The sequence below is a fragment of the Terrapene carolina genome, unplaced genomic scaffold (genome assembly GCF_002925995.2).
Source record: "Terrapene carolina triunguis isolate 2854851 unplaced genomic scaffold, T_m_triunguis-2.0 Scaffold130, whole genome shotgun sequence".
Taxonomy (NCBI): Eukaryota; Metazoa; Chordata; order Testudines; family Emydidae; genus Terrapene; species Terrapene triunguis.
In genome coordinates this window covers 31,956,847-31,981,415 of record NW_020664481.1, presented here as the reverse complement: position 1 = coordinate 31,981,415, position 24,569 = coordinate 31,956,847, and the positions used below count along the sequence as shown (strand labels likewise).

At 45.3% G+C, this 24,569-nt stretch overlaps 1 protein-coding gene across 1 annotated transcript in view; it reads left to right on the top strand.

Moving 5' to 3' along the window:
• The window catches only part of LONP2 (lon peptidase 2, peroxisomal), an 86,172-nt gene that overhangs the window by 16,544 nt on the left and 45,059 nt on the right, over nucleotides 1-24,569 (top strand). Inside the window, exons 7-8 of the mRNA XM_026652628.2 lie at nucleotides 6,987-7,245; nucleotides 16,828-16,969. Coding sequence (XP_026508413.1) covers nucleotides 6,987-7,245; nucleotides 16,828-16,969 — 401 coding nt within the window. The remainder of the gene's footprint in view (nucleotides 1-6,986; nucleotides 7,246-16,827; nucleotides 16,970-24,569) is intronic.

Here is a 24,569-nt window from a genome sequence, read left to right as displayed (position 1 = left end):
TAAATGTTTTCAAAGCATGCTGTGTTGTTTGAAATTTATTTACAATCTGAGCCACAGGAGTCTCTGAATTCTCCTGGTGGAATGTTTAACTACATCTGTTACTTCTCTACTTTCCAAAAGGACACCATGCTGAAGATGGCTTGAATCTTGTCACCTTGGACAAATGTGCTGGCTTTGCAATCCACAGGCATGCAGTGTACTATATGTACACATACATCCTGTGCCTATATGCACTAACACATTCACAGTAGTGTATTAGAAACCTGAGAAATACAATTATACTTGTATTTTTGCCCCCTCAGTGGCTTTTTAAGAAAATATCACATGGTTCTTAAAGAGAATGTCTATGCGTTTTAAATGTAAAATATTTTTTATCATAAGGGAATATGTGGGACATATAGTATCTCAGGACTGACACGTTATTTATTTGCCTAAGGTCAAAACACTTTCTGTGGCAAAGCTGCACTTTATCAGAAGATATTATCTCTGGCTTTTTCTCCAGTTGCTGCCTCTTTGCTTTTCATGCCAATAGTAATACTTACATGGCAGCTTTTGTCCAAGGAACTCAGTACTTTATAAATGTTAACACATTACTGTGAAATAGGTATGGGATATGTAAGGAACCCCTTCATGCACCATTCAAATGGAGCTGTCTGGAATTTGGCCAGGACACTGGAGTAAAACCTCAACTCTTACATAAAGTGGAATTTAATGACGACAATTGGTCAGGCTCTCCAATTTGTCTCTCTTAAAAGATGGCAGCTGCAGAGCCGCCCAGAGGATTCAGGGGGCCCGGGGCAAAGCAGTTTCGGGGGGGCCCCTTCCATAAAAAAAAGTTGCAATACTATAGAATGGGGGGCCCCTGTGGGGCCCAGGGCAAATTGCCCCAGTTGCCCCCCCCCCCCCCCCCCGGGCAGCCCTGGGCAGCTGCAATACACCATTTTCAGTCTTTAACAATGTGGCCCATTAGCTCAGAACTGGCTTTGGGCAAAGTACTGATTGTTGAATTGCTAATGCATCCTAAAACAAGTTGGTAATAATTGGAGGTATTCTGTCCAACCTGCTGAATCCTGCTCTGCTCAAGAGAGTTTAACAGCTTACAGCACTAGGTCACTGGAGGTAGATAGTAGAGGTGGGCTCCATGCAAAATCCTCGGTTTGGTCCAAATCTCTTCACATGAGGAAAGTTGTATATGGATAAGGATGTCCTAGATCAGGCAATGTCTAGTAGAAAGCAAGTGCTGGAAGATCTCTGGCATTTATTTGTCACTTCTGGAATGGTCCCTCCTGCTTTTTCCATCTTCGTTTGTTTCTGAGTAACATAGTTTCAGGATAACTGCACTTGCATCTTCCACCTCTCCATTCTCCCCCAAATCCTTGGTCCACTCCAGTAGTTCCCAGTCAGGTCTGAGGTCTCCTGTCATCACCTGTCTCTGTAGGGACACTTGTCCCACTGCCGTCCTTTGACCTGAAGGTTTTAAGGCTGCACAGCTCCCTGCCTTACATTGTGACATCACCAGCAAGTCATTTTAGATCCATGCTTTGCTTTCTTTCCGAGGACTGAACAAGTATTGCCAGCAGTTGCAAGTTACCACACAGCACTTTCTAAATAAGCATATTTATTCTTAAGGTAAAAAACATCCTACACACACCCTAAAAGCTTTCCAGAAGTCTCCCTTCAGTCTTATGGAGTCCTGGTAGGCCAAAGTCTTTCCAACCCTTCCACAAAGGTTGGGCCTAAACACCCCCTTCCCCTTCCCGCACCTTGGGCAGACAACTTTAAACACAGTCTTGTTAAGCCAAAAACCCTTTCTTTGTCTCCCTACTCTCTGGAAATCCAGTTTGAATCAGAATTTGCAAACCTCTCCCGGGGGTGGTGCCTCTCTGGAGGTGTTTACAATGTGAGTGATTCACCTTAATAACTCCCCTTTGTTTTAGTTCATGAAATAGCTGTGGTAACCCTTCACCTTGGAGTAGAACACACCCATATACAGTCTCTGGTCCACAGTGATACATACACTTAATACAATGTGCTCCCTCAAAGATATTGCAGCTACATGCAGTATTTGTCACACTGAGCAATTGCAAACACAGATTTTTTTGCGGGCCTGAATCTTTCCTCTTTGGTTTACACTGCTGTTATTCCATTGACTTAATTGAAATTAGTCTTGGTTTATGTTGGCATAAGTAAAAGCACAGTCCCGCCCTTAGATTCATGTAATTTATTCCTTTATTGAAAATTATTCTGGAGGTAAAACTGCCTGAATCTCAGGTGACTGAGTACAGCTTGGGTGTAGATGCAAGATTATGTATATAATGCTTAATTTAAAGATCAGTCATTGCCCTGGCTATCTGTTTTGATTGCTTTTAGATTGAGGGATTCTGTCATTGACTCCACTTAGAGCAAGATCAGGATGTGCCTTTGTTCATTTTAGAGTTTCATTACATTTTCAAATGTTGCTGGAATTGAGTGAATATATAAACCAGCATTTGCATCTGCAATTGCCTGTATTTGTGCATTCCAAGGGATATAACAGATGGTGTATATGTGCATAGTTTAGAGTCACAGTTACTTGAGTTCTTCGAGTGCTTGCTCGTATCAATTCCAGTTAGGTGTGTGTGCGCGCCGCGTACACGGATGTCGGAAACTTTTTTCCTAGCAGCTACCCGTCAGGCTGGCTGTGGAGCCCCCTGGAGTGGCGCCGATATGGTGCTCTATATATGACACTGCCGGCCTGACCCCCCTTCAGTTCCTTCTTTCTTCCTGTCACTGTTGTTGGAACAGTGGTCTCTTGTTATCCACTACTCCCTAGCTATCTCTTATCTCTGTATATAGTTACCTTTGTTAGTTAATTGTTAGTAGTTATCTCTAGTGTTAAGTGTAGTATAGCAGTTGGGGGGGAGGGGGCCTTCCCCTTCAACGAGTGCCCCGCGGGGCTCTGGTGCATGCCGTCCCAGGGCTTCAAACCCTGCAGCTCCTGCGGCAAGCCTGTGCCCGCGGGCGATCCCCATGACTCCTGTCTTAGGTGTCTGGGAGAGGCCCACCAGGCTGACAAGTGTAAAATTTGCAAGGCGTTTAAACCTCGCACAAGAAAGGAGAGGGATATCCGCCTCAAGCAACTCCTCATGGTGTCTGCCCTCTGTCCCTCTCAAGATACGGGCCCGAGCGCCTCGGTGCGGAGCACCCCCCCAGCGGTACCGTCTACAGCACCGCAAAAGGACTCGGCACGCCCTCCTAGGCGCCGATGATCTCCCGGAGCCCAGAAGCGCTCCCCCCGGCACTGCTCCCACTCCCCGGCCACCCGTAAAAAGCAGGCCATGGGAAGACCTCCTCAGAGGCTTGAAGCGGGCACCATGGCCCCGACTCAGCAGGGCGCGGACCAGGCCCCTAAGACTGGCAAATCCTCCACTAGGCCTCAGTCTACATGGAGCAGTCCCACTCCACTGGGCCCCCTGCAAGCGGAGGAGGTCACGCTGCCCTCCACTCCGGATTCCTTTGAGGCCACTAGAGGGCTCATTGAAATGACTGCGCCTGTGTCTCCGATCTCGGGGCCTCCCCTGGCAAACCGGCAATGTTTGGACCGTCCGCCCCCAGACCAGCATCATCGTGCCGCTCTGAGTCCCGGAGCCGTTCCGAGTCCAGGCACCGCACGTACCCTACGTGCTGGTCTGACTCGCAGCACTGGTCTCGCAGCCCCGACCCTTGGTGCCGTTCCCGCTCAAGGTGGTCGTCGGCTGACAGGTCGTGGTCCTACTCGAGGTCCAGATCGCGCTCTGAGACCTCGCAGCACCACTTGGACCGACATCACTCTGCGCACCGCTCCCCATCGCGGCACCGAGACTCGTCAAGTTGCTGACCGTGGCACCGCTCTCCGGCACGGTGCAGATCCCCGGCTTGGCACCGGTCTCCATCCCGGGACTGGTCCCCACCATGGCACTGGTCCCCTACACGACGACGATCTCCATTGCGGCACCTGTCTCCGTCGCGGCACCGCTCCCCTGTACGGCACCGGTCTCCATCGCGGCACCGCTCCCCGGCACGGTACCAGTCGTGGTCACCCCTTAATTGTCGCTCTCCTTCAAGGTGGGGCCCATCTTCTCGGCGCCTGTCGTCTTCATGGCAGCACTCCCCATATCGACACTGATCACCACATGAACCTCGCTACTCCCCGCGACACCCATCCCGCTCGTCAGGGGACGCGGTGCCTTCCTTGGTGCACTCGTGCACCGCTTCCCCTTGGCCATCGCGCTCCCAGTCTCCCTCCATTAGGTCGGGTAGAGCATCAGGGGCTTCGGACATACACCAATCGGGCCCGGCAACCCCAGTGGCAATTCTGGACCCCCTGGGCATACCATCAGGCCCAGGATGCCCCCCCACCAATCCCCGGGTGTCCCTCCGCCGTCATGCTCAGGTACCCGGCCTCCTGAGGCAACCCTCAGCCACCCCCCTTCAGACCCAGCACAAACTCTGGAACCAGCCCCACCTGTTGTGGAGGCTACCCCCGGTGCTCAGGAAGACCCGGACCCAACAGACCAGGGGGCTATTTCGGACCCGGCTCTCCCAGTAGCATCTTCCTCGTCTTCCCCTGATGAGGCTGTGGCAGGCACGTCCACATCCGGCCCACTTCCTATGAACTTCAGAGTCCTACAGGAGCTTCTCCAGCGAGTGGCCCTGAACATGAACCTCCAAGTGGAGGAGGTTGTGGAAGATGAGGATCCTATGGTGGACATCTTAGGTCCAGGGTGGCTTTGCTGATGAACAAAACGATTCAATCCAATGCCAAAACAATTTGGCAAACTCCGGCCTCCATTCCCCCCACGGCCAAGGGAGTTGAATACATCTTTACCCATCCAGCCCCATGTTTCCTCATGGTGGATGCGGTAAATGAAAAAGGCAGGGTCAACAGGGGCCCGCCCCTAAATCAAAGGATGCTAAATGACTGGATATCTTTGGGAGGAGGATTTATTTCCCTTCGGATCGCTAATCAACTCGTGATCCTCAGCAGATACAACTACAACTCGTGGTCTGTGATCCTAAAGTTCCAGGAGCTCCTTCCATCCAAGTCACGCACGGAGCTGGGGGCCATTGCTGAGGAGGGCAGACTAGTGGCTCGCGCTTCTCTCCAAGGCTTCCTCGATGCCATGGATGCGGCAGCACGTACTCTGGCGTCTGGCATCACCATGCGACAAAACGCCTGGCTCCAGTCATCAGGTCTTCCACCTGAAGTACAACAGATGATCCAGGATCTTCCATTCGACAGTCAAGGCTTATTCGCCGAGCAAACTGATTTGAGACTGCATACCCTGAAAGATTCGCAAAACACCACTAAATCTTTAGTCATGCATACCCTGGCAACTCAAAGAAAGCCGTTCAAGCCTCAGCCCACCCAACAGCGCTCCTTCCCTGCCAGACCCGGACAGGACTTCTCCCACAGGAGGAACAGATACTCTCGGCGTAGGCCATCACATCTTCCTCCTGGGCAGGGCCAGGGGCAGTCCAAGAACCCGGCCCGGGCCCTAAGCGCCCATTTTGAAGATGCGCACGAGGACGGATTACTAGTCACAACCTGGTCAGCTGTCCTCCCTTTCTGAACCATCTGTCCCGTTTCTACCGTGCCTGGTCCCTTATTACATCGGACTGATGGGTCCGCCACACGGTAGAGGCGGGATATTCTATTCACTTCTGTTTCATTCCGCCCTCCCACCCTCCTTGCCCATCCCTCTTCAGGGACCCCTCTCACGAGCAACTTCTTATTCAAGAGATGTAGGCACTTCTCGCCCTAGGAGCGGTGGAGGAGGTGCCTCAGGAGCTCAGGGGCAAGGGTTTCTACTCACATTGCTTCCTCGTCCCCAAGGCGAAAGGAGGCCTAAGGCCCATTCTGGACCTCAGGGAGCCCAACAAACATATTGTCAACTTGAAGTTCCGCGTGGTCTCCTTGGCCACGATCATTCCCTCATTGGATCCGGGAGACTGATACGCCGCCCTCGATATGAAAGACACTTACGTTCACATTTCAATCACCCCGTCCCGCAGACGTTTTCTCCGTTTCGTGGTGAACAAGATGCACTATCAGTTCACAGCCCTCCCATTCGACCTGTGCACAGCCCCTCGCGTCTTCACCAAATGTATGGCGGTCGTGGCAGCTTTTCTTTGCCGACATCACGTACACATCTACCCGTACCTAGACGACTGGCTCATACAGGGCTGATCTTGCCAGCAAGTTCAGTCTCAGGTGCAGATGGTCACAGATATGTTCGACCGTTTGGGCATCATGTTGAATGTCAGCAAGTCTGTTCTCACCCCAACCCGAACAATAGAGTTTATCGGGGCAGTCCTGGATGCAAACCAAGCGAGAGCGTTTCTCCCAGAGGACCGACGTCTGGCCCTTGCGAACATAATCACCGACCTTTGCAGGTTTCCCACTACCACAGCGAGGCAGTGTCTCGAGTTGCTAGGTCATATGGCATCCTGCACCTACGTGGTGCAGCACGTCAAACTGAGACTCAGGCCCCTACAGATGTGGTTGGCGTCTGTCTATCGCCCGGGCCGTGACAACCTGGACATGGTGCTCACCGTCCCAAGCCATGTGTTGCTCATATCTATTCCATTCCCCCCCGACCTTCTCCTCTGTCAGAGTAGCCGGCAAGAAGGAACTGAATGGGGGTCGGGCCGGCAGGGTCATATATAGAGCACCATATCGGCGCCACTCCAGGTGGCTCCACAGCCAGCCCGACGGGTAGCTGCTAGGGAAAAAGTTTCCGATGTCCGTGCACGTGGCGCACGTGCACAGCTAACTGGAATAGATATGAGCAACACATCTCGAAGAACAAGTTACAGAAAAGGTGAGTAACTGTTTTTTCTTAGAAAAAGAGTCTGAAATGTGGCCATTTACAATAGTAAGCAAATTTTGTCAATTGCATTTCAGAAACAATGCTTTAATCTTTAAAGGGAAATTATGCTGATCTCCTTATTTTGGTGCTTGACAGATCGTTTGGATATTCGTGCAGCTAGAATTCTTCTGGACAATGACCATTATGCCATGGAGAAGTTGAAGAAGAGAGTTTTGGAATATTTAGCTGTCAGACAACTTAAAAACAACCTAAAGGGACCCATCCTTTGTTTTGTGGGTCCCCCTGGAGTCGGTAAAACTAGCGTGGGAAGATCTGTTGCGAAAACCCTGGGCCGAGAGTTCCATAGGATTGCCTTGGGAGGAGTATGTGATCAGTCTGACATGCGAGGTCACAGGTAATTTTATCTTTGTTTCATACTGGTAATTCCATTCCCCCCCCCCCCCCCCCCGCGCAGTGTTAGCTGCTAGTGGTGGTTTCCTGTCATTTTCTCACTGATCTTTTTATTAAGAGAGGGTTTAACATGGGTGTGGCACCCACTCAACAGGATAGAAATTAAACAATAATTGAGGGCATTCAGTGTTAAGGCTGACTGGGCTTGTCATCTATCCCTGCTCCTGTTTTTCTTTGTTAGTAGGGCTCATATAGTATGTAACATCATGGGTAGATCTGGAACTCTTTCAAAATTTAAGAATAGTGGATAGAGTTCAGGAGTTTGTGATTGTCTGGGATCAACATATGTCAAAAACAATATGAAAAAAAGACAGTTCTGATATAATTATATCATGGGTGTAGTGGCTTTGGAGCATTCCTAAGGAGTGAAAATACAAAATTACCGGCAGATCAAATTTTCAACAAAGGTTATTCCTTAATCTGTCCTATTCCTGCTATACCAGAATGCTTTTTCATACGGGTGGTAGTTTGTGGGGGCAGTCATCCGGCATTATTATAAGAGGGAATTAAAAAGGAAAAGGGGGAGGGAGACATAATACTGTTTCATTGTTAAGTTCAGCCCTCTCTCATCTCCCATCTCTGTGCATGCTGGAACTGAATTGCAGTAAACAAACTCCTACACAGGCATAACAATTCTTACAGGGTGGCTCTGATTTGCCCTACTAAAAAGACCACAAAGATTTTATTAAACAAAATGACAAATGAACGCCATGTGATTTACTTCATAAACATTTTTATTCTTGGAGTAGATGGAGATGTGTACTCCACTTAGGGGTGTGCGTGCCCAGCATGGCAGAGACTTTTGCCTAGAAGTACTTGTGGAGGGGTGGCACTCGTGGCTGTGTCCCCTCCCCCGGCTATATGAAGCGGTGCTGTCCAACCCCCACTCAGTTGGGCTGGAGTTGGAGCTGTGTGGTTGTAGTCTCACGACCTCGCATTTTGTCTTAGCCTACTTTATTGTATGTGGTTAGTGTTAGTAGTTAGAATAAGCAACAGAGAGTCCTGTGGCACCTTTAAGACTAACAGATGTATTGGAGCATAAGCTTTCGTGGGTGAATGCCCACTTTGTCGGATGCATGTAGAATAGAATAGTTAGAATAGTGTTAGTTGATACTTAATGTGCCCCGGTGATGCCCTCATCAGGGTTTAAACACTGTCCTTCATGTGGAGGGGTGATCCCCAACAGTGACCCCCTCACACATGCTTGCTTTGTCTTGGCAAAGCCCACCGTACAGAGCGCTGTTCAATTTGTAAATCGTTTAAGCAGCAGACTCAGGAGCAGTGAAGGAGAATGTTCTCGGGGTCGTCTTTGCAATGGGGAGCTTAAGTTCCCTCTAAGCTGCGCAGCCGTGCGGCAGCCTAGTAAGCGCTGCGCAGGCGCTCAGGCCTGTGGTGGGGAGAGATGCCTCTCCCCCAGCCCTGGACCTGCTGCAGCCAGGTGAGAGGCGTCCTCCCTCGGCCCCAGCCCCGACCCAGACCTGCTGCGGCTGGGGAGAGACGTCTCGCCCATGGCCCCAACCCAGCCCAGACCCAGATCTGCCACAGCTGGGTGAGAGGCGCCCCTCCCTCGGCTCCAGCCCCGGGCCAGACCTGCTGCGGCTGGGGAAGAGGCACCCCTCTCTCAGGCCCAGCCCACCTTGGACTGGCTGGAGGTAGAGGCGCCTCTGCCGCAGCCCCACCCCCAGCCCAGCTGCAGGCGGGGGAGAGGCATCTCTCCCCCGCTTCCCCCCCCGCCCAGCCCAGGTGCTGCTGCAGGGAGAGAGAGCTGGGGGAATTCTCTCTCCCCACCATAGCCCCATGGCAGTCTGCACCCGAAACCCCTCATTCCCAGCCCCACCCCAGAGTCTGCACCCCCAGCCGGAACCCTCACCCTCCTGCACCCCAACCCTTTGCCCTAGCCCTGAGCCCCCTCCCACACTCCGAATCCCTCAGCCCCACCACATGAAAGTTATGTGCACCAATATGGAGGTGATGTGTTGCATAACAAAACAGAAAGTGTCGCCTATTGTGCTACTGGGGGTGGCCCTCGGTCCCGGCTCCCTCTCCGATGCTTTCCATTGCAGATGTCAGCTGGAGTTTCTGTATACTTTCCCCCCCATTCCGATCATTCTGCAGATTATCCTCAAGCTCAAGGCGGATTGGGCCAAGATCATCCTCACTGCTCCAGTGTGGCCGAAACAGTGCTGGTTCTCGGACTTCCTTGCTCTGTCGGCTCAGCTTCCCATACCGCTTCCTCTCCATCCTGACCTGCTCACACAGGACCACAGCCGTGCCCTCCATCCTGCAGTCAGCTCCCTGCACTTCACAGCATGGCTGCTGCATGGCTACATGAAGAGAGAGAGCACTGCTCAGAGGCCGTCCTATAAGTCCTTCTCAATAGTAGGAAGTCCTTCACTAGGATGGCCTACTTAGTGAAATGGAAGAGATTCTCTGTGTGTTCCTTGGCCAACAGGCCAATCAACAGAGGCTTCCATCCAGGACATCTTGGAGTACCTGTTACATCTTCAGAAGTCGGGCCTTGCGCTCAGTTCTCTGAGAGTGCATTTGGCAGCAATATCCGCATTGCACCTCCTGATTCAAGAGAAGTCATTTTTTTTCCAGTACCATGATGATGAGATTTCTGAAGGAGCTCTTCTACTTATATCCTCTGATCTGTGAACCAGTTCCCGTGTGGAACCTAAACATGGTTTTGGCAGCTCTGATGGGCCCTCCAGTCGAGCCCCTTGTATCCTGTCCACTGCCTCTTCTGTCTCAGAAAATCGCGTTCCTGATAGCCATCACTTCGGAAGAAGAGTGAGAGTTGCAGGCCCTAATGGCTGAGCTGCCTTACATTCAGTTTTCCAAGGACAAGGTAATGCTGTGACCACACACAAAGGTTTTATCTAAGGTGTTCTCTTAGTTTCATCTGAATCAGGTGATATATTTACCTGTGTTTTTTCTCTAAGCCATACTCCTCTCTGGAAGTACAGCACCTTCCTAACCTTTCATCTGGACAGGACTAAACAGTTTTGCGCTTTGCCTTGCCTGTTCATGTCGTATGTGGACCCCATGAAGGGGCAAGCAGTCTATCTCTAGCTTAATAATGAGATAGTTTTGGCTATGCCTCCTCAGTGGGTACAGGCTCACTCCATGAGAGCTCAAGCAACATCAATAGTGATTGATCATCAGTGAAATTTCCATACTTCTGTTTGCAGGACAGTCACATAGTCGTTCGTACATACATTTACGGACCACTATGCTATTACCACATCTTCTTCCAGAGCGGACACAGGCCCCGGAAGGAGGTCCTGCGATCCTTATTTCAGTAGACTGTGAGCCCCGCCTCTGGATTGGGGTACTGCTCATGAGTCATGTACGTGGAATATACGTCTGCATCTACTCGAAGAAGAAGAAGAAGAAATGGTTACTTATTGTAACTGTCGTTCTTTGAGATGTAATCCAGACGTGTATTCCACAACCTACCCTCCATCCCCTCTGCATCGGAGTCTCCTCTCATGGGCTTTTGGATTAAAGGCGTTGCCTCTTGTAGTCAGGGGAGGGGCCACAGCCATGAGGTGCGAACACCACCCGTACTGCTAGGCAAAAGTCTTCAGCTTTGGTGCATTGGGTGCGCACACATCTAAATGGATTTTATGTCTGAATCACATCTTGAAGAACAGCAGTTACAGTAAGTAACCATTTCTTACACAAACATAAAAAGGCACACACATTGTCCAATAAAGTTGATGCTGAAGACCTGATGGAAGGACTGGAACTGGGTTACCGCAGCTATGTTGCAGTGATGTTGAGGGCATTGAAAATATCTTGTTGGTAGTATCTTCATACTCATCAGTGTTCTACTCTTCCTTGTCAAAAGACAAAACTTTATTCAGTGATGCATTTGAGCTTGATGTATCCAAAAGAACTTATTTTTCACACTTTTTTGGGAGGAGCTAGAATCTTTTCTATCTTCTTAACAACTTTTGACAATATTACATTTTTTCTTTGGTTTAGAAGCATTGCCTGTTTTCATTATTTTAGTCCTTTCACTTGTTTCCAATGAAATGTGAAAAAACATACTGGAATGGTATTTCCTGGTGAAAATGTACACAGCTTCTGGAAATTCAGAAGAGAATATATTTAAAAGGCACTGTTGTGTGTGTTTTAATCTGTGGACAACTTTTTGTTGGAGATGACTAATAACTGCACCTCCTTTCCCCAAGGCTGTTTTCCCTACTGTTTGTGCAGTAATTGCTGTGAAGCAAACTGAGTTCTATTTCTTTTTAGAAAGCATGTCAGTAAAATGGTCTGACTGACACTTATGCTGTTTGCCAACATCATTTGCATGACCTTTAAAGATGATCACAACTACTTTGTTCATTATATACATCATTGGAGCAGCACATTAAATAGAAAATATACAAGTCTCCACGGGAGTTAATTGGCAAGTAACTATTATGGCTATGCTTTCAAGAATCCATATTTGATTGTATTTGAATTTCTGACTTTAAAGGGGCTCTTTTAAACCTTCTCTTGGAGAAGGAGCCACATGTGGATCCAGCAGTCAGTGAAAAGAGGGAGCCGTGGATGATTTATACACAGAGCTGCAGGTTTTTAGGTTGCAACAGACGAGTGTGTTTTCTGTGACAGTTTGATAAAATCTGACCTTTTAGCATCTGTCCATATTGCAAAGTCTCTCAGGCATTGATGGAAGACGGAGAAAACTTTTCTCCTTATCAATACAAAGCTCTGCAATATTCAAGTGTTTCTAGTGATGTGAACGTTAAAATTTTGCACATTACATACACAATTTAAATTGTCATGTGTTGCTATTCAAACTGGAACCACTAGAGGGTGTCAAACATTTCTTAAAGAAGCATGCATCTATGCTAATGAACATGCTTTTCAACAGGGAATAGGTGGAAGGACTTCTGCCTGCCTGCTAGGTTTCAAGATGAGTGCTCTGCTTACATAATTATCTAAAGTGAAGACATTAGTAACTTTCTTTAGTTACCAATAGTTCTTCATAGTTTTACCAGTTTTATTTTAGACTTCCCATCTCATCCATTTTAAAACATAAGTACTGGTGTTGTATAATAATGGCATGTAACACAATTTTAAGCTAAAATGTTCAGATCATCAATATTTTTATAAGGGCTTCGTTAAAATACTATCCTTAGAAATGCTTGTTTTGAAATAAAGCTTTCTGTGCAGATATAAATGCCTAACTATAAATATTTTTTTAAATAAATTGATTGAAAACTCTTTGGCTACCAGTGTATTGCATCAGGAAAGAACAAGTTATCTTTGAGGTATTAGCAAGAGATTCAGATAATTCTTCAGTGAACAAGGAAATACAGAACTTAAGGACCCAAATATATCCTTCTGTGCCAATTACATTGAGTTTAAGTTGCACTCACTTAGTCAGTAGCCAGATTTATCCCTCCCTTCTTAACTCTTCTAACTACTCTTGCAGGATTGTGTGTGTAATGTTAGGCTCAGGATGTGCGGGAATGCTTGTACACAACAGGATGAATTAAGACTGAAATGTTTGTAATTTTGCCTTTGAATTTTCCTGGCTTTTATTGAGTTTTAATAGCTGTTTTGTGTTTCAGTGTAGGGTTTGCATCTATTAAAAATTTAAGTTTTTCTGCATGCACAGATTGTTTCTACAAAGTCCTTTATGTAAGTAAGCCCTGGTTCCACAATAGAAGCTTTACAAGTGAACCCCTGCACTTGTGTGGTGCCTTCAGTGGGCTGTGCACCAGGAAAGGGCTGAGTCCATTAGGATCCAATTAAAGAATTGGGGAGACACAAAATAAAATGGTACCATATAACTTTTTCTTGCAAACTGTCTCAAAGATGCTTTAATTATCATACAAAAATCATTACAGATTTATGTAATGAATACTATCAGACAGAAATGTGGAAGTAAAAAGAGGGGAGAAAAGAAACGAAGGGGTGGTAGGAGAGAGGGAGACTGCTTTTCTTTGAAATATAAAGTACATGGGAAAATGCCGGTGCAAAAAGACACAAGGTTCTCTGAGAATATGTCTGTGAGTCATTTGTTATGAATCAGGCCTTGATGCCATCTAATGGCTCCTTTCTACACCATTAAAGAGGACTTTCGATTAACATTGGAGCAATATGTAGGGGTACGGTTAGTGCTTGTTACCTCTCCTACTCCTAGTGAATAAAAGCTTGTAAATAGATTTGATTTAACATCATTTTCTTGTGTTTTGTTTGCAAGCAAGGGCTAACAAAAATAGCAATCAATATATTTTGCCACTGATCTTCTAGGTGGGAGGAAGGTGTATACTGAATGATCTATTCAACAGGAAAAGCATTGTGTCATGGGGTGGTGTTTCGATGGGAGTGCAGATCCATGTGATGTACAAATACGGTAATCTGGAAACACCCAGCTTTTACAATTTAAAGACTGATCACATGCTTGCAGCTGGAGTTCATGTGAATCCTTTTTTTCATTAGGCTATGAGTAGCTGCTACTGTTCTGCATTTTCAAAATGAAGTCAACATTTTAGTACAAAAACAGAACTGCTTTATCAGACATCCTCCATCTGTCCTTAACTTTTACCACACATCTACTCCATATGTAAAAGTTTGTTGTTTACATCTGATGCAAACTTCCATATTAAAAAGAGAACTGAAGATATAGTAGAAACATTTTTTAAAAAAAATTATCAATTTTTTTTTTTTAAAGTTTAGTACCATATATTATAGTTCTATGTGCATTGATGAGGGAATCTGTTAAAATCCCTCTAGCAATTGCTGTGTTTAAATAAGTTTATTGCTAGCGAAATTCTGATACTAGTGTGGACAGGACCTAAACCAAGTTGAAAGTCCGTGTTAAAGTGTGTTAGCCTAACCTAACAAGACCCATATGCAGGAGCGTACGTTTTTCTACAGTAGAGGTCTTTAGAAGAAGCTGCTGTCAGTCGACTTTCTAGGCTTGTGGTGATGACACTTGGGCCCTGTTTTTGTTCTTTTGAAGACTGCCATATTTTTTTCTATTTTCTGTATCAACCTCTAGCGTTTGGACAACGTTTATAAAGCTGCTGCTTTTCTTAAATTTTAATTTGGATGGACTGCTTTGTTACTGATGGGGGGAAAAACAGCACCACAAAAAGGAATCTTAATGAAGCTTCGGTTATGCTTTTGCACAGCAAAGGAAATTATACTTATGTGGCAGACATAAGTAGTTCAAAACATCTTAAATGTTCAAGGTTTTGTTGTTAATAATTAATTGTACCAGTCACAAATTTTTGAATATTGAAACTTGGAAACAATTTAGATTCTTAAATGATCAGGAATTTCAGTAAAAGATATTCAGACACATGGTTATATTATTAAGCTGTTATTCCACCTGTCACATTGTATTTAGTCTCTCTAATGCCCTCATACAGATCTGCCTTTGTATGGTATTTATTAACCTCTTGCAAAATTAGCATTACTTGTCACTATTGTGGGTCTTGAGTCTGTCAGATTAATGCAATAATAAAATTGGATAGTGCCCACCTATAGCAATGGCACTTTGTAGCACAGGGTTATAGACAGTCTAATTTTCTCTAAGGAAAGCTGTTACAGATGTAAAGGGAAAATTGATACCCATGTACCCGTTAAATTCAGGCTGTAAATGTAAGCTGTCTTTCATGTTAGCATATCAAATTATGTAAATAAATGCATGCACATTTTAAGTTAGAATTTAATCCACTGATTAAACAGCTGTGTTGAATTTAATTAACTCGATTTGCCATATTTAAAAATTGTTACAGTTACAAGGGATAAGGGAGAGAAGTGAGGGAAAGGAAGGGTGATAGCTGTGAAAAAGTTATGATACTGTTTGGAACTGTAATTTCTTCCTACTTACCCATGCTCTTGTCCAACCCTTTAGCGATTAAGCTCCAATTCCATGGGACTTAAGCATATGTTTAAATGCTTTGCTGAATCGAGACCTGTGCCTAACAAAGCTGCTTCTACATTTGAACCTTGAAAATCTCATGAGGCCTACATTGCCCATTTCACCCTTCTTGTATCATGAGTACCCCATTTTAGTAGGAACCAAAGCAACTCCCAATCTCTACCTCTGGTAGTTTTATTTATTTCTACACACTGATGCAACTTTTTGAAGGGCTACAACTTAAAAATGTTCTCATTATAGGTTTGTTTCTTTATCCGTAAGAATTTTTTTTTCTGTTTTTTTCTGATTCCTCCTCGGAAAGATGTTAGGTTATCAAGACAGCCACTGAAACTGCACCTTGCAAGATCCTGATATTGCTGGACTTGCCATAAGTTGTTTTACAGATGCTTCTGCCTTCATCTTTTCTCACCACAGCTCTTGATAGTTAGGTTTGTCTCAGTTTACCTAGTTTGCTATTTTTCCTAAGGTTAAGGAGGCTGGATGTATTCAGTAGTTATTGAGTTGTCGAGAGTAACAGCAAATTTGTTATAACTTCATAAAGTTAAATGTAACTATCAATTATAGAATCATGCCCTCTCCTTCAACAGACAAATTTAATATAAAACCATATCATTACAGGGTGTGGTGATATTTACTGTGGAGTTCAATGATTTACAGTCACCTTTAGTAGTTTTAAAACCCTTCCCATGGTTTTTAGGATTCATCTTTCCAAAGCGCTTCCTGTTTATTCTGACTAGTTTAATACAGATTATATGGCAGAGCATTTAGGCCTGTTCTGTATATCTGCTTTGTGAGGGTCATGAGATAGCTCCTGCAGTATAGCACATCATGTATCAGTTTCTTCTGAGCCATCAGTGTTTTGTTTGGTTATGGCACAAGCAGAAAGACTGTGATAAACTTAGGAAATGATATGTGCTTATTTGTAAAATATATATAGTTCTCCCCCACACACACTATAAAACAAACAAATTTCCTAAACAAATTTGGATAGTTACTTTTTCAGTCCATGCATGCTTTGCTAAATTAATTTTTCTGTTTTGTTCAAATATGACAAAATAAACTAAGGTTTTTTAAAAAGTTATTCAATTAAAAATCTGTTTATGGGTTCCAGTTAGGACACATGGCTACCTACCATAGGCTTCATGGAATCTGGCATTTGTGGAATTATGCCCTAATTTATTAATACTGCATGTCACAGTTAGGATACCAGTATCACTGCTGTTAAAAGTATAAAAATGATGCAGAGTTCAAAAATCTGTTTCTAGTTGGCCAAAGGGTTAAAAAAAAAACCAAACCTTGTATTCAACCACTTCTAGTGATCATGCACTATGTGAATTTTAGACATGGATTACTCTGCCTGGAACAAATATTTCAGTAAGGAATTGGGATTAGAATATCATCTTTTAATCAGTTACATTAATTAAGTTGTATATTCAACAATGGAAACATGAGATGCTTGTCCACTGATTACAGAGGAAGAAACTTGTGTAAAAACAGTCTTTTACGATAAGGCTGCTTGTTTCCAGATTTGTTCCTTTGGGTTTTAGGTTTGTTGTTTTCATGCCTGATGTCTTCTGATTCTGACTTTTTTCTGCGTGTTTCACACAGGCGCACCTATGTTGGCAGTATGCCTGGTCGAATAATCAATGGCTTGAAGACTGTTGGGGTTAACAATCCAGTGTTTCTGTTAGATGAGGTTGACAAACTGGGGAAGAGCCTGCAGGGAGATCCTGCAGCTGCTTTGCTTGAGGTAAGATATGGAATCATCTTATTCTCCCTGTCACATACTGTACATTCCAAAAATTAATTCATTTCAGACTAGCAGAATTTTGAATATCATTCTCAGGAAGAAAGTGTTAGTTTTGTGAGGGCATAGTGGGACTTGTACTGAGTGAAAGACAGGCTGAGGTGATGGTTTTGTGTACTGCTAGTCAGTGAACTTGATGATAGTTGGATCTTTTGCAGTTTCTCATACATAGTGCAAACTCTACTGGCTGCACATCTTCTAAAATACTTACAAGGACAGTGATCTTTGTTTAAACTTTTAGTCCTCTTGCTGACTTCACAATGGCCTTTTTACACATGCTCAACGTAGTGTTTTAAACTTTAATAAAAAGTCAGACATTTTAATTGTACCAAAATAGATTCTGTTAAGAATACTCTTACACTATTAAAATCTTTAACCACATAGATTTTTTTTATTGATATAACATTATTAGCAGATGTGAAGAAGACCTGTGGGCTAACCAGCATATGTGTTGGTAGTTAAATCTAGGTATAGCTGGATTTTTTTTTTTTAAGGTTTTCCCTGGGATTTAGTCTTTTTTATTTTATTTTTAAGCTTTCACTGGTACAGGCTAATACTACAACGAAGTACATGACTTAGTACAGGGAGGATCACATAAGTACTTACACTATCATTGTTGTTACATTTTAAATCAGCATTTTTGTAGTGAACATCTGATTAGAGACAAACACTTTGCATTTATTTGTTAATCCAATGATCTCTGTGCTTAACTAAAGTAATGGATTAAGCCTCATCAATAGGGAATAAACAGGAAGAAATGTAAGTATTAGTCCATAAACTAAATTTTTACTTAATGGCATCACAGAGACTTAGAGGGATAAGTGTCATGACTGGAATGTTGGTATAGAGGGAGATAGCTTGTTCAGGACAGACAGGCTAAAAAGGGAAGAGGTGTTGCATTATACATGTGGAATATATACACCTGTTCTGAAGTCCAGAAGGAGGTGAGAGGCAGACCAATTGAAAGTCTCTGGGTAAAAATAGGGGTGACATCATGGCAGGGGTCTGCTACAGTCCACTAAATCAGGAAAGGGAGGTAGATAAGGCATTTCTAGAACAAATAACAGAAATATCCAAAACATAAGACCTGGGAGTAATGGGGGACTTCAGTTACCCAGATATCTGTTGAAAAGGTAATACGGCAAAACACAACATTTCCAGTAAGTTCTTGGAATGTATTGGGGACACCTTTTTGTTTCACAAGTGGAGGAAGTAATTGGGGGGCAGCCGTTTTAGACATGATTCTGACCAACAGGGAGGAATTGGTAGCCACACTGAAGGTGGAAGGCAGTTTGTGTGAAAGTGATCGTGAAATGATGGATTTCTAAAGACAGTGAGAGCAGCAGAATAAGAACAATAGATTTAAAAAAACAGACAGACTCAAAGAACTGGAGATAAGGTCCCATGGGAAGAAACTCTAAAGGAAAAAGTAGCTCAGGAGGAGGGAGCTGGTAGCTTCTCAAGAAGACAGTATTAAAGAAGGAACTGCAAACCATCCTGATGCAAAGAAAAGATAGGGAGAACAGTAAGAGGCCAATATGGCTCCATCAGGAGCTCTTTAGTGACCTGAAAATCGGGAAAGGACTCCTACAAAACTGGAAATTTTGCAGGATCTGATTAAATTCATCCTAGGTACTTAAGGAACTAGCTGAAGCAATCTCCGAACCATTAGCAATTATTAAGGTTAAGATTTTGTCTCCGATATTTTTAGTAAAACTCACGGACACGTCGCAGGCAATAAGCAAAAATTCACGGAAGCCTGCAACCTGACTTTTACTAAAAATAACGCGGGAGAGGGGTGTGCTGACCGCTGGGGGCACTGAAGTCTGAACCCCAGGGGGGCAGAGTGACTGACTGACAGCCTGAGCCCTGCCTCCTGGGGGGGAGGAGCTCTAGCTCCTGCCAGGTGGTGGGGTGATGCTAAAGCGGGGTGGGCAAACTACAGCCTGTGGGCTGGATCCGGCCCCTCAGGGCTTTGGATCCGTCCCGCAGGATTGCCCCCCGTGGTGCCGCGGGCCCCACGCCGCTCTCCAGAAGTGGACGTCCCTGCGGCCCCCGGGCAGGGGGCAGAGGGCTCTGTGCGTTTCTCTTGCCTCCAGACACTGCCCCCTGCAGCGCCCATTGGCCGGGAACAGGAAACCACGGCCAATGGGAGCTTCGGGGGAGGTACCTGGAGGCACAGCAAAGGCAGCATACACAGAGCCCTCTGCCCCCCCTCCCCCAGGGGCCGCAGCACTTCCTGGAGTGGCGCGGGGCTGGGGACAGGGCAGGCAAGCAGGGAGCCTGCCCTGGCCCTGGTGTGCGCTGCTGCCACCCCGGAGCCCGAAGCCTTCCTGCACCCTGCCCCCCAATTCCCTGCCGTAAGCCCCCTGCCTGCATCTCGCACCCCAACTCCCTGCCCTGAGCCCCCTTGTGCACCCCGCACCCCTCCTGCACCCCAACCCTCTGCCCTGAGCCCCCTTCTGCACCCTGCCCTCCTGTGTACCCCAACCCCCTGCCCTGAGCCCCCTGCTGCACCCCGCACCCTTCCTGCACCCCAACCCCCTGCCCTGAGCTCCCTCATACACCCCGCACTCCTCTTCTGCCCCAACCCTCTGCCCCTTCCTGCACACCGCACTCCCTCCCACACCCCGCACTCCCTCCCGCATCCCAACCCCCTGCCCCAGCCCTACATACAATTTCCCCACCCAGATGTGGCCCTCGGCCCAAAAAATTTGCCCACCCCTGTGCTAAAGTCACCGAGGTTCATTAAAGTCACAGACCTCCGTGACTAAATTGTATTCTTAGCAGTTATCTCTGAGAACTCCTGGAGGATGAATGAGGTATCAGAGGACTGGAGAAGAGTAAGCATTGTTCCTGTGTTTAAAAAGAAGGACAAAGTTCAGGGAATTATATTTCAGTCAGCCTAACTTTGAAACCTGGAAAGATACTGAAATAAATTATTAAACAATTATTTTTAAAACACCAAGAGATTAATAGGAATATAAGAAATAGCCAACATGGATTTGTCAAGAACAAATCATGCCAAACCAACCTAATTTCCTTCTTTGAGGGGGTTACTGGCCTCATGGAAAAGGCTACATTTTAGTCACGGGTATTTTTAGTAAAAGTCATGGACAGGTCATGGGCAGTAAAGAAAAATTCACGGCCTGTGACCTGTCCATGACTTGTACTATATACCCCTGACTAAATCTTTGTGGGGGGGCACCACGAGTGCTTGGTGGGGGGGCGGCAGTGCATCAGTTTTCATTTCATCAACATGCCTCTGCAATCCCTAGGCGGAGGCGTGGTCAGAAGGCTCTGCGTGCTGCCTCTGCCCTGAGCACTGGCTCCGCAGCTCCCATTGGCCATGAACCAATGGGAGCTGCGGGTGCGGTGCCTTCAGGTGGAGGCAGCGCACAGAACCGCCTGGCCATGCCTCTGTGTAGGAGCTAAGAGATGTTTCCGGGGGGCCCCCTCGAGGTAAGTGCTGCCCAGAGCCCTCTCCCCCTCCCGCATACCAACCCTCGAACCCCCTCCCACACCCAAACTCCTGCTGCTGCTGGGGGAGGAGGGTGCAGCTGGCCCAGGGGATGGCTGCAGAAGTCCCTGAGGTCCTGGAAAGTCACAGAATCCATGACTTCCGTGACAAACTCACAGCTTTACTCATGGAGAGGGGAAAGCAGATGATATATCTTGATTTTTAGTAAGGCTTTTGACACAGTCCCACATTACATTCTCATAAGCAAACTATATAAGTATGGTATGGATGGATTTACTATAAGGTAGGTGCACAACTGGTTGAAAGACCATGCTCAGAGTAGTTATTAGTGCTTTGCTATTAAATTGGGAGGGCTTATCTGGTGGTTTCCCACAGGGATCAGTCCTGGGTCTGGTACTATTCAATATATTTTCATTACTGATTTGGATAATGGAGTGGAGAGTGCGTTTTTAAAATTTGCGGATGAAACCAAGCTAGTAGGAGTTCTAAGCACTTTGGAGGACAGGATTAGAATTCGAAATGACCTTGACAACATGGAGATTTGGTCTGAAATCAGCAAGTTGAAATTCAGAAAAGACAAGTGCAAAGTACTTCAGTTAGGAAGGAAAATCAAATGCACAACTACAAAATGGGAAATAACTGGCTGGGTGGCAGTACTGCTGAAAAGGATTCAGGGGTAATAGAGGATCACAAATTGAATATCAGTCAGCAATGTGATGCAGTTGTGAAAAAAGGCTAATATCATTCTTGCCTTATACGTGATAAAAATGACTCATTTTTGAGAATGTCAACCAGTCCCTTGAGATTCAGAATGAGTGCAAGCCAGTGTTTTAGTCCTCTTTTGTGGTGTTATGTTTAATTCAAATTAATTTGCAATGTGTGCCTGAAAGAATCTCATATTCTCTTATTAATTAACTTTGAAAAAGTCCAAACAATGCACGGTCATCTAATTAAATAATTCTCTAGCTATCAAGTACCCATTCCTGAAATGCCTAGAAAGCCTCCAAGTATGATGAAAACATGGCAATGAGCTTTAAGCCGGGGGGGGGGCTTTGCTTTTAATCTGCTTTGGTGGTTGTACTTTGTTGGTATTTCCATTTGGATTGAACAAATGTGGCTATTTTGTAGGAAAATGATGACTGCAAGTGATCAGATGAGTGGCACATCTGTTATTCAAACCACACTTTTATGCTGAATAGCTTCCATTATTAATCTTAAATGGCATGGGAAAAAGGTCTTAATGTGTTTAGGTGTATTTTAATGGTGATAATCCTCAAAGGTACCAGTACATTTGGTAAACTCAAGAATAAATGTGTCCCGCCCCACAAGCTTGGAGGCAAAGTCGGATATATTTTTGTCGTGGTGCTTCTGTGGAGTTATTGCTTAAACAAAACAGAATGTCTTCCTACTTCCAGTTACTGTTCGTCAACAAGGGAACATTTATTCTAAATTTAGATGACCTCTGTTGAAAGCTGGAGAAAATAGAAATGGATCCAAGTGCTTGTTAGTATGTGTTTGTAGGGAAGTGAAATAAGACCAAGCATTATAGGCAGGCAATTAAACATCCATAGGATTTACCTCTGGATTTTATGGTAATAAAATATATTTTACAGAGAAAGTTTTGTATGCATGTGAATGCTCTGTGGAAATTACCAAGATATTTTTGCTCCTTAAGTGTTATTTTTTCATAAAATGATATATTCAACCTAATTTTTTGAAAAATTCTAACCTTGCTATATTAGATAAAGGCAATTTGTTGAAATGCACCTTTGTTTACTTTGGAGAGGTGGTTGGAATAATGTCCAAATAAGAGTAGGGGTGTGTCTCTTTTTTCCACCTTAGAAATACTTAGCATGGCAAAGAAAAGAGTTATGAGTCTAGGGAGAGATGTTTGCTCTTATGAAAAACTAAAATTCCATCAGATAATGCAGAATTTCATACATGTAACTGACTCTTTTTTTCTGTTACAATTTCAGTTAAATGTATCCAATCATATTGTCTGGAGATATTTAAAAATACATTATTGCCATTGCACATATATCTTAGTAAATAACATATTAGCCAGCAACTAGCAATTAGCTAAGAAATGGGTTCCATAAGGGATGTGGTTAGACAAGGGATGTGAAAAAAAAGGGAAGAAGAATTGATGTGTACAATTTTAACTTGCTGCATATGCCAGTACGAATATTGTGCTTTCAAAATCCAATGGGTTTAACATTTTCAGAAATATATGATGTATGCTTCAAAGATGTGGCCAGTTTGTGTGCACAGTTCTAAATTCTATGCAAATGTTGCTTGCACACACAAATAAGCATGTTGAAAGTTAGGGGATGGGTTTGACGCCCCTTTGAAAAGTTTATGGTTAAACTTTAATAAAAACTCCCAGTATAAATAAGCTCCATTTTGTCTCAATTAGTGAAACAAAATTATTTTGTCCATGTGCTGCAAAGATGTCAGTGGAAGTCTTGACAGAACAGTTTTACTAAAAAGGAACAAGACTAGGCTTTCAACAAAATATTAATTCTGTTTGTGGTATCTATTGAGACTTGTTTTTTTGGGAGAAAATCTGCCGAAGCTTTGTTCACATTATTTTGTATGGTTATATATGCTTCCAAACTTTAGAATATGAATGTGATAATAGGTATTCATATGTAACCAGGTTGATTGAATTAGTGCTCAGTGCAGTTGGCTGACTATGATTCTTGAAGGCCTCTGTCTCAATCAGTAAAGGAGAGGATAAATGCTGACAACAGGTCTCTGCTGAGGAGAGCACTTAAGTAGGAAGCCTCTGAATAATCTAATGATATAGTGGTGAACAATATCTATTGAGAGGAAATACTCGATGAGTCACAGCCTTGCCTTTAGGACTCAAGTATATTTTTCAAGTATACTTTTAATAATCAGACATCACCTTTAAAAGGAATATATTAATTGCATTTTATTACATCGTCATTGTAAATTTTCAGATACACCTCTACCCTGATATCAGGGCCGGCTCTGGCTTTTTTGCCGCCCCTGTGGGGGGGGAGGGCGGCCGGAGCCCCGGCGGGAGGGCAAGCCCCGGCGGGGGCTCCGCTCTCCCCCCGGCGGCCGGGGGGAGGGCGCCGGGGGGGAGGGCAGCCGGAGCCCTGGGAGGAGGGTGGCGAGCCCTGGCGGGGGCTCCGCTCTCCCCCCGGCAGCCGGGGGGGAGGGCAGCGAGCCCCGGCCGGAGCTCGGCTTTCCCCCCGGCGGCCAGAGCGCAGGGGGCAGGGCGGCGAGAGGGCGGCGAGCCCCGGCCGGGGGGAGGGCGCTGGGGGGGGGGAGGGCGGCCAGAGCGCCGGGGGGAGGGCAGTGTGCCCGGCCGTGGCCCCGCTCTCCCTGGTGGCCGGAGCGCCGTGCCGCCCCCCTCCAGGTGCCGCCCCAAGCACAAGCTTGGTGGGCTGGTGCCTGGAGCCGGTCCTGCCTGATATAACGCGACCCGATATAACACGAATTCGGATATAACGTGGTAAAGCAGTGTTCCGGGGGGGCGGGGGCTGCACACTCCGGCGGATCAAAGCAAGTTCAATATAACGCGGTTTCACCTATAACGCAGTAAGATTTTTTGGCTCCCGAGGACAGCGTTAGATTGAGGTAGAAGTGTACTTATCCAGACCCTGTGCAGGATTTCAAATCTGGAGTTCCTTACTAATCAAATGACATCAACTGAAATAGCTCCATTTTACATCTGCTCTTAGCTGTTTTGCTTTTACAGTGAGTTAAAAATGCACCCTGACTGATTCTTTGTGATCGAAAGCTTTTTGAACAAAAATGTTCTTTTTTTCAAAAAGTGCAAAGGATTTATTATAATGAAAGTTAATTCTGAGTGTTTGTTTTTATTCAGTCAGTTTCCTGACAAGTGTACAGATTGTAATTTTTTTAAATATTACAAACACTGTTCATAGCTGTAATTCAAATGGCTAGGACAAGGGATGTATTCATGCCATAATGCGAAGGATAAATTATTTTGACAGGAATATGCAATTGCTCGGGAGTTGCATAGGTTCCATTATGTGTAATGTGAGAACTTTTCATGTCAACATA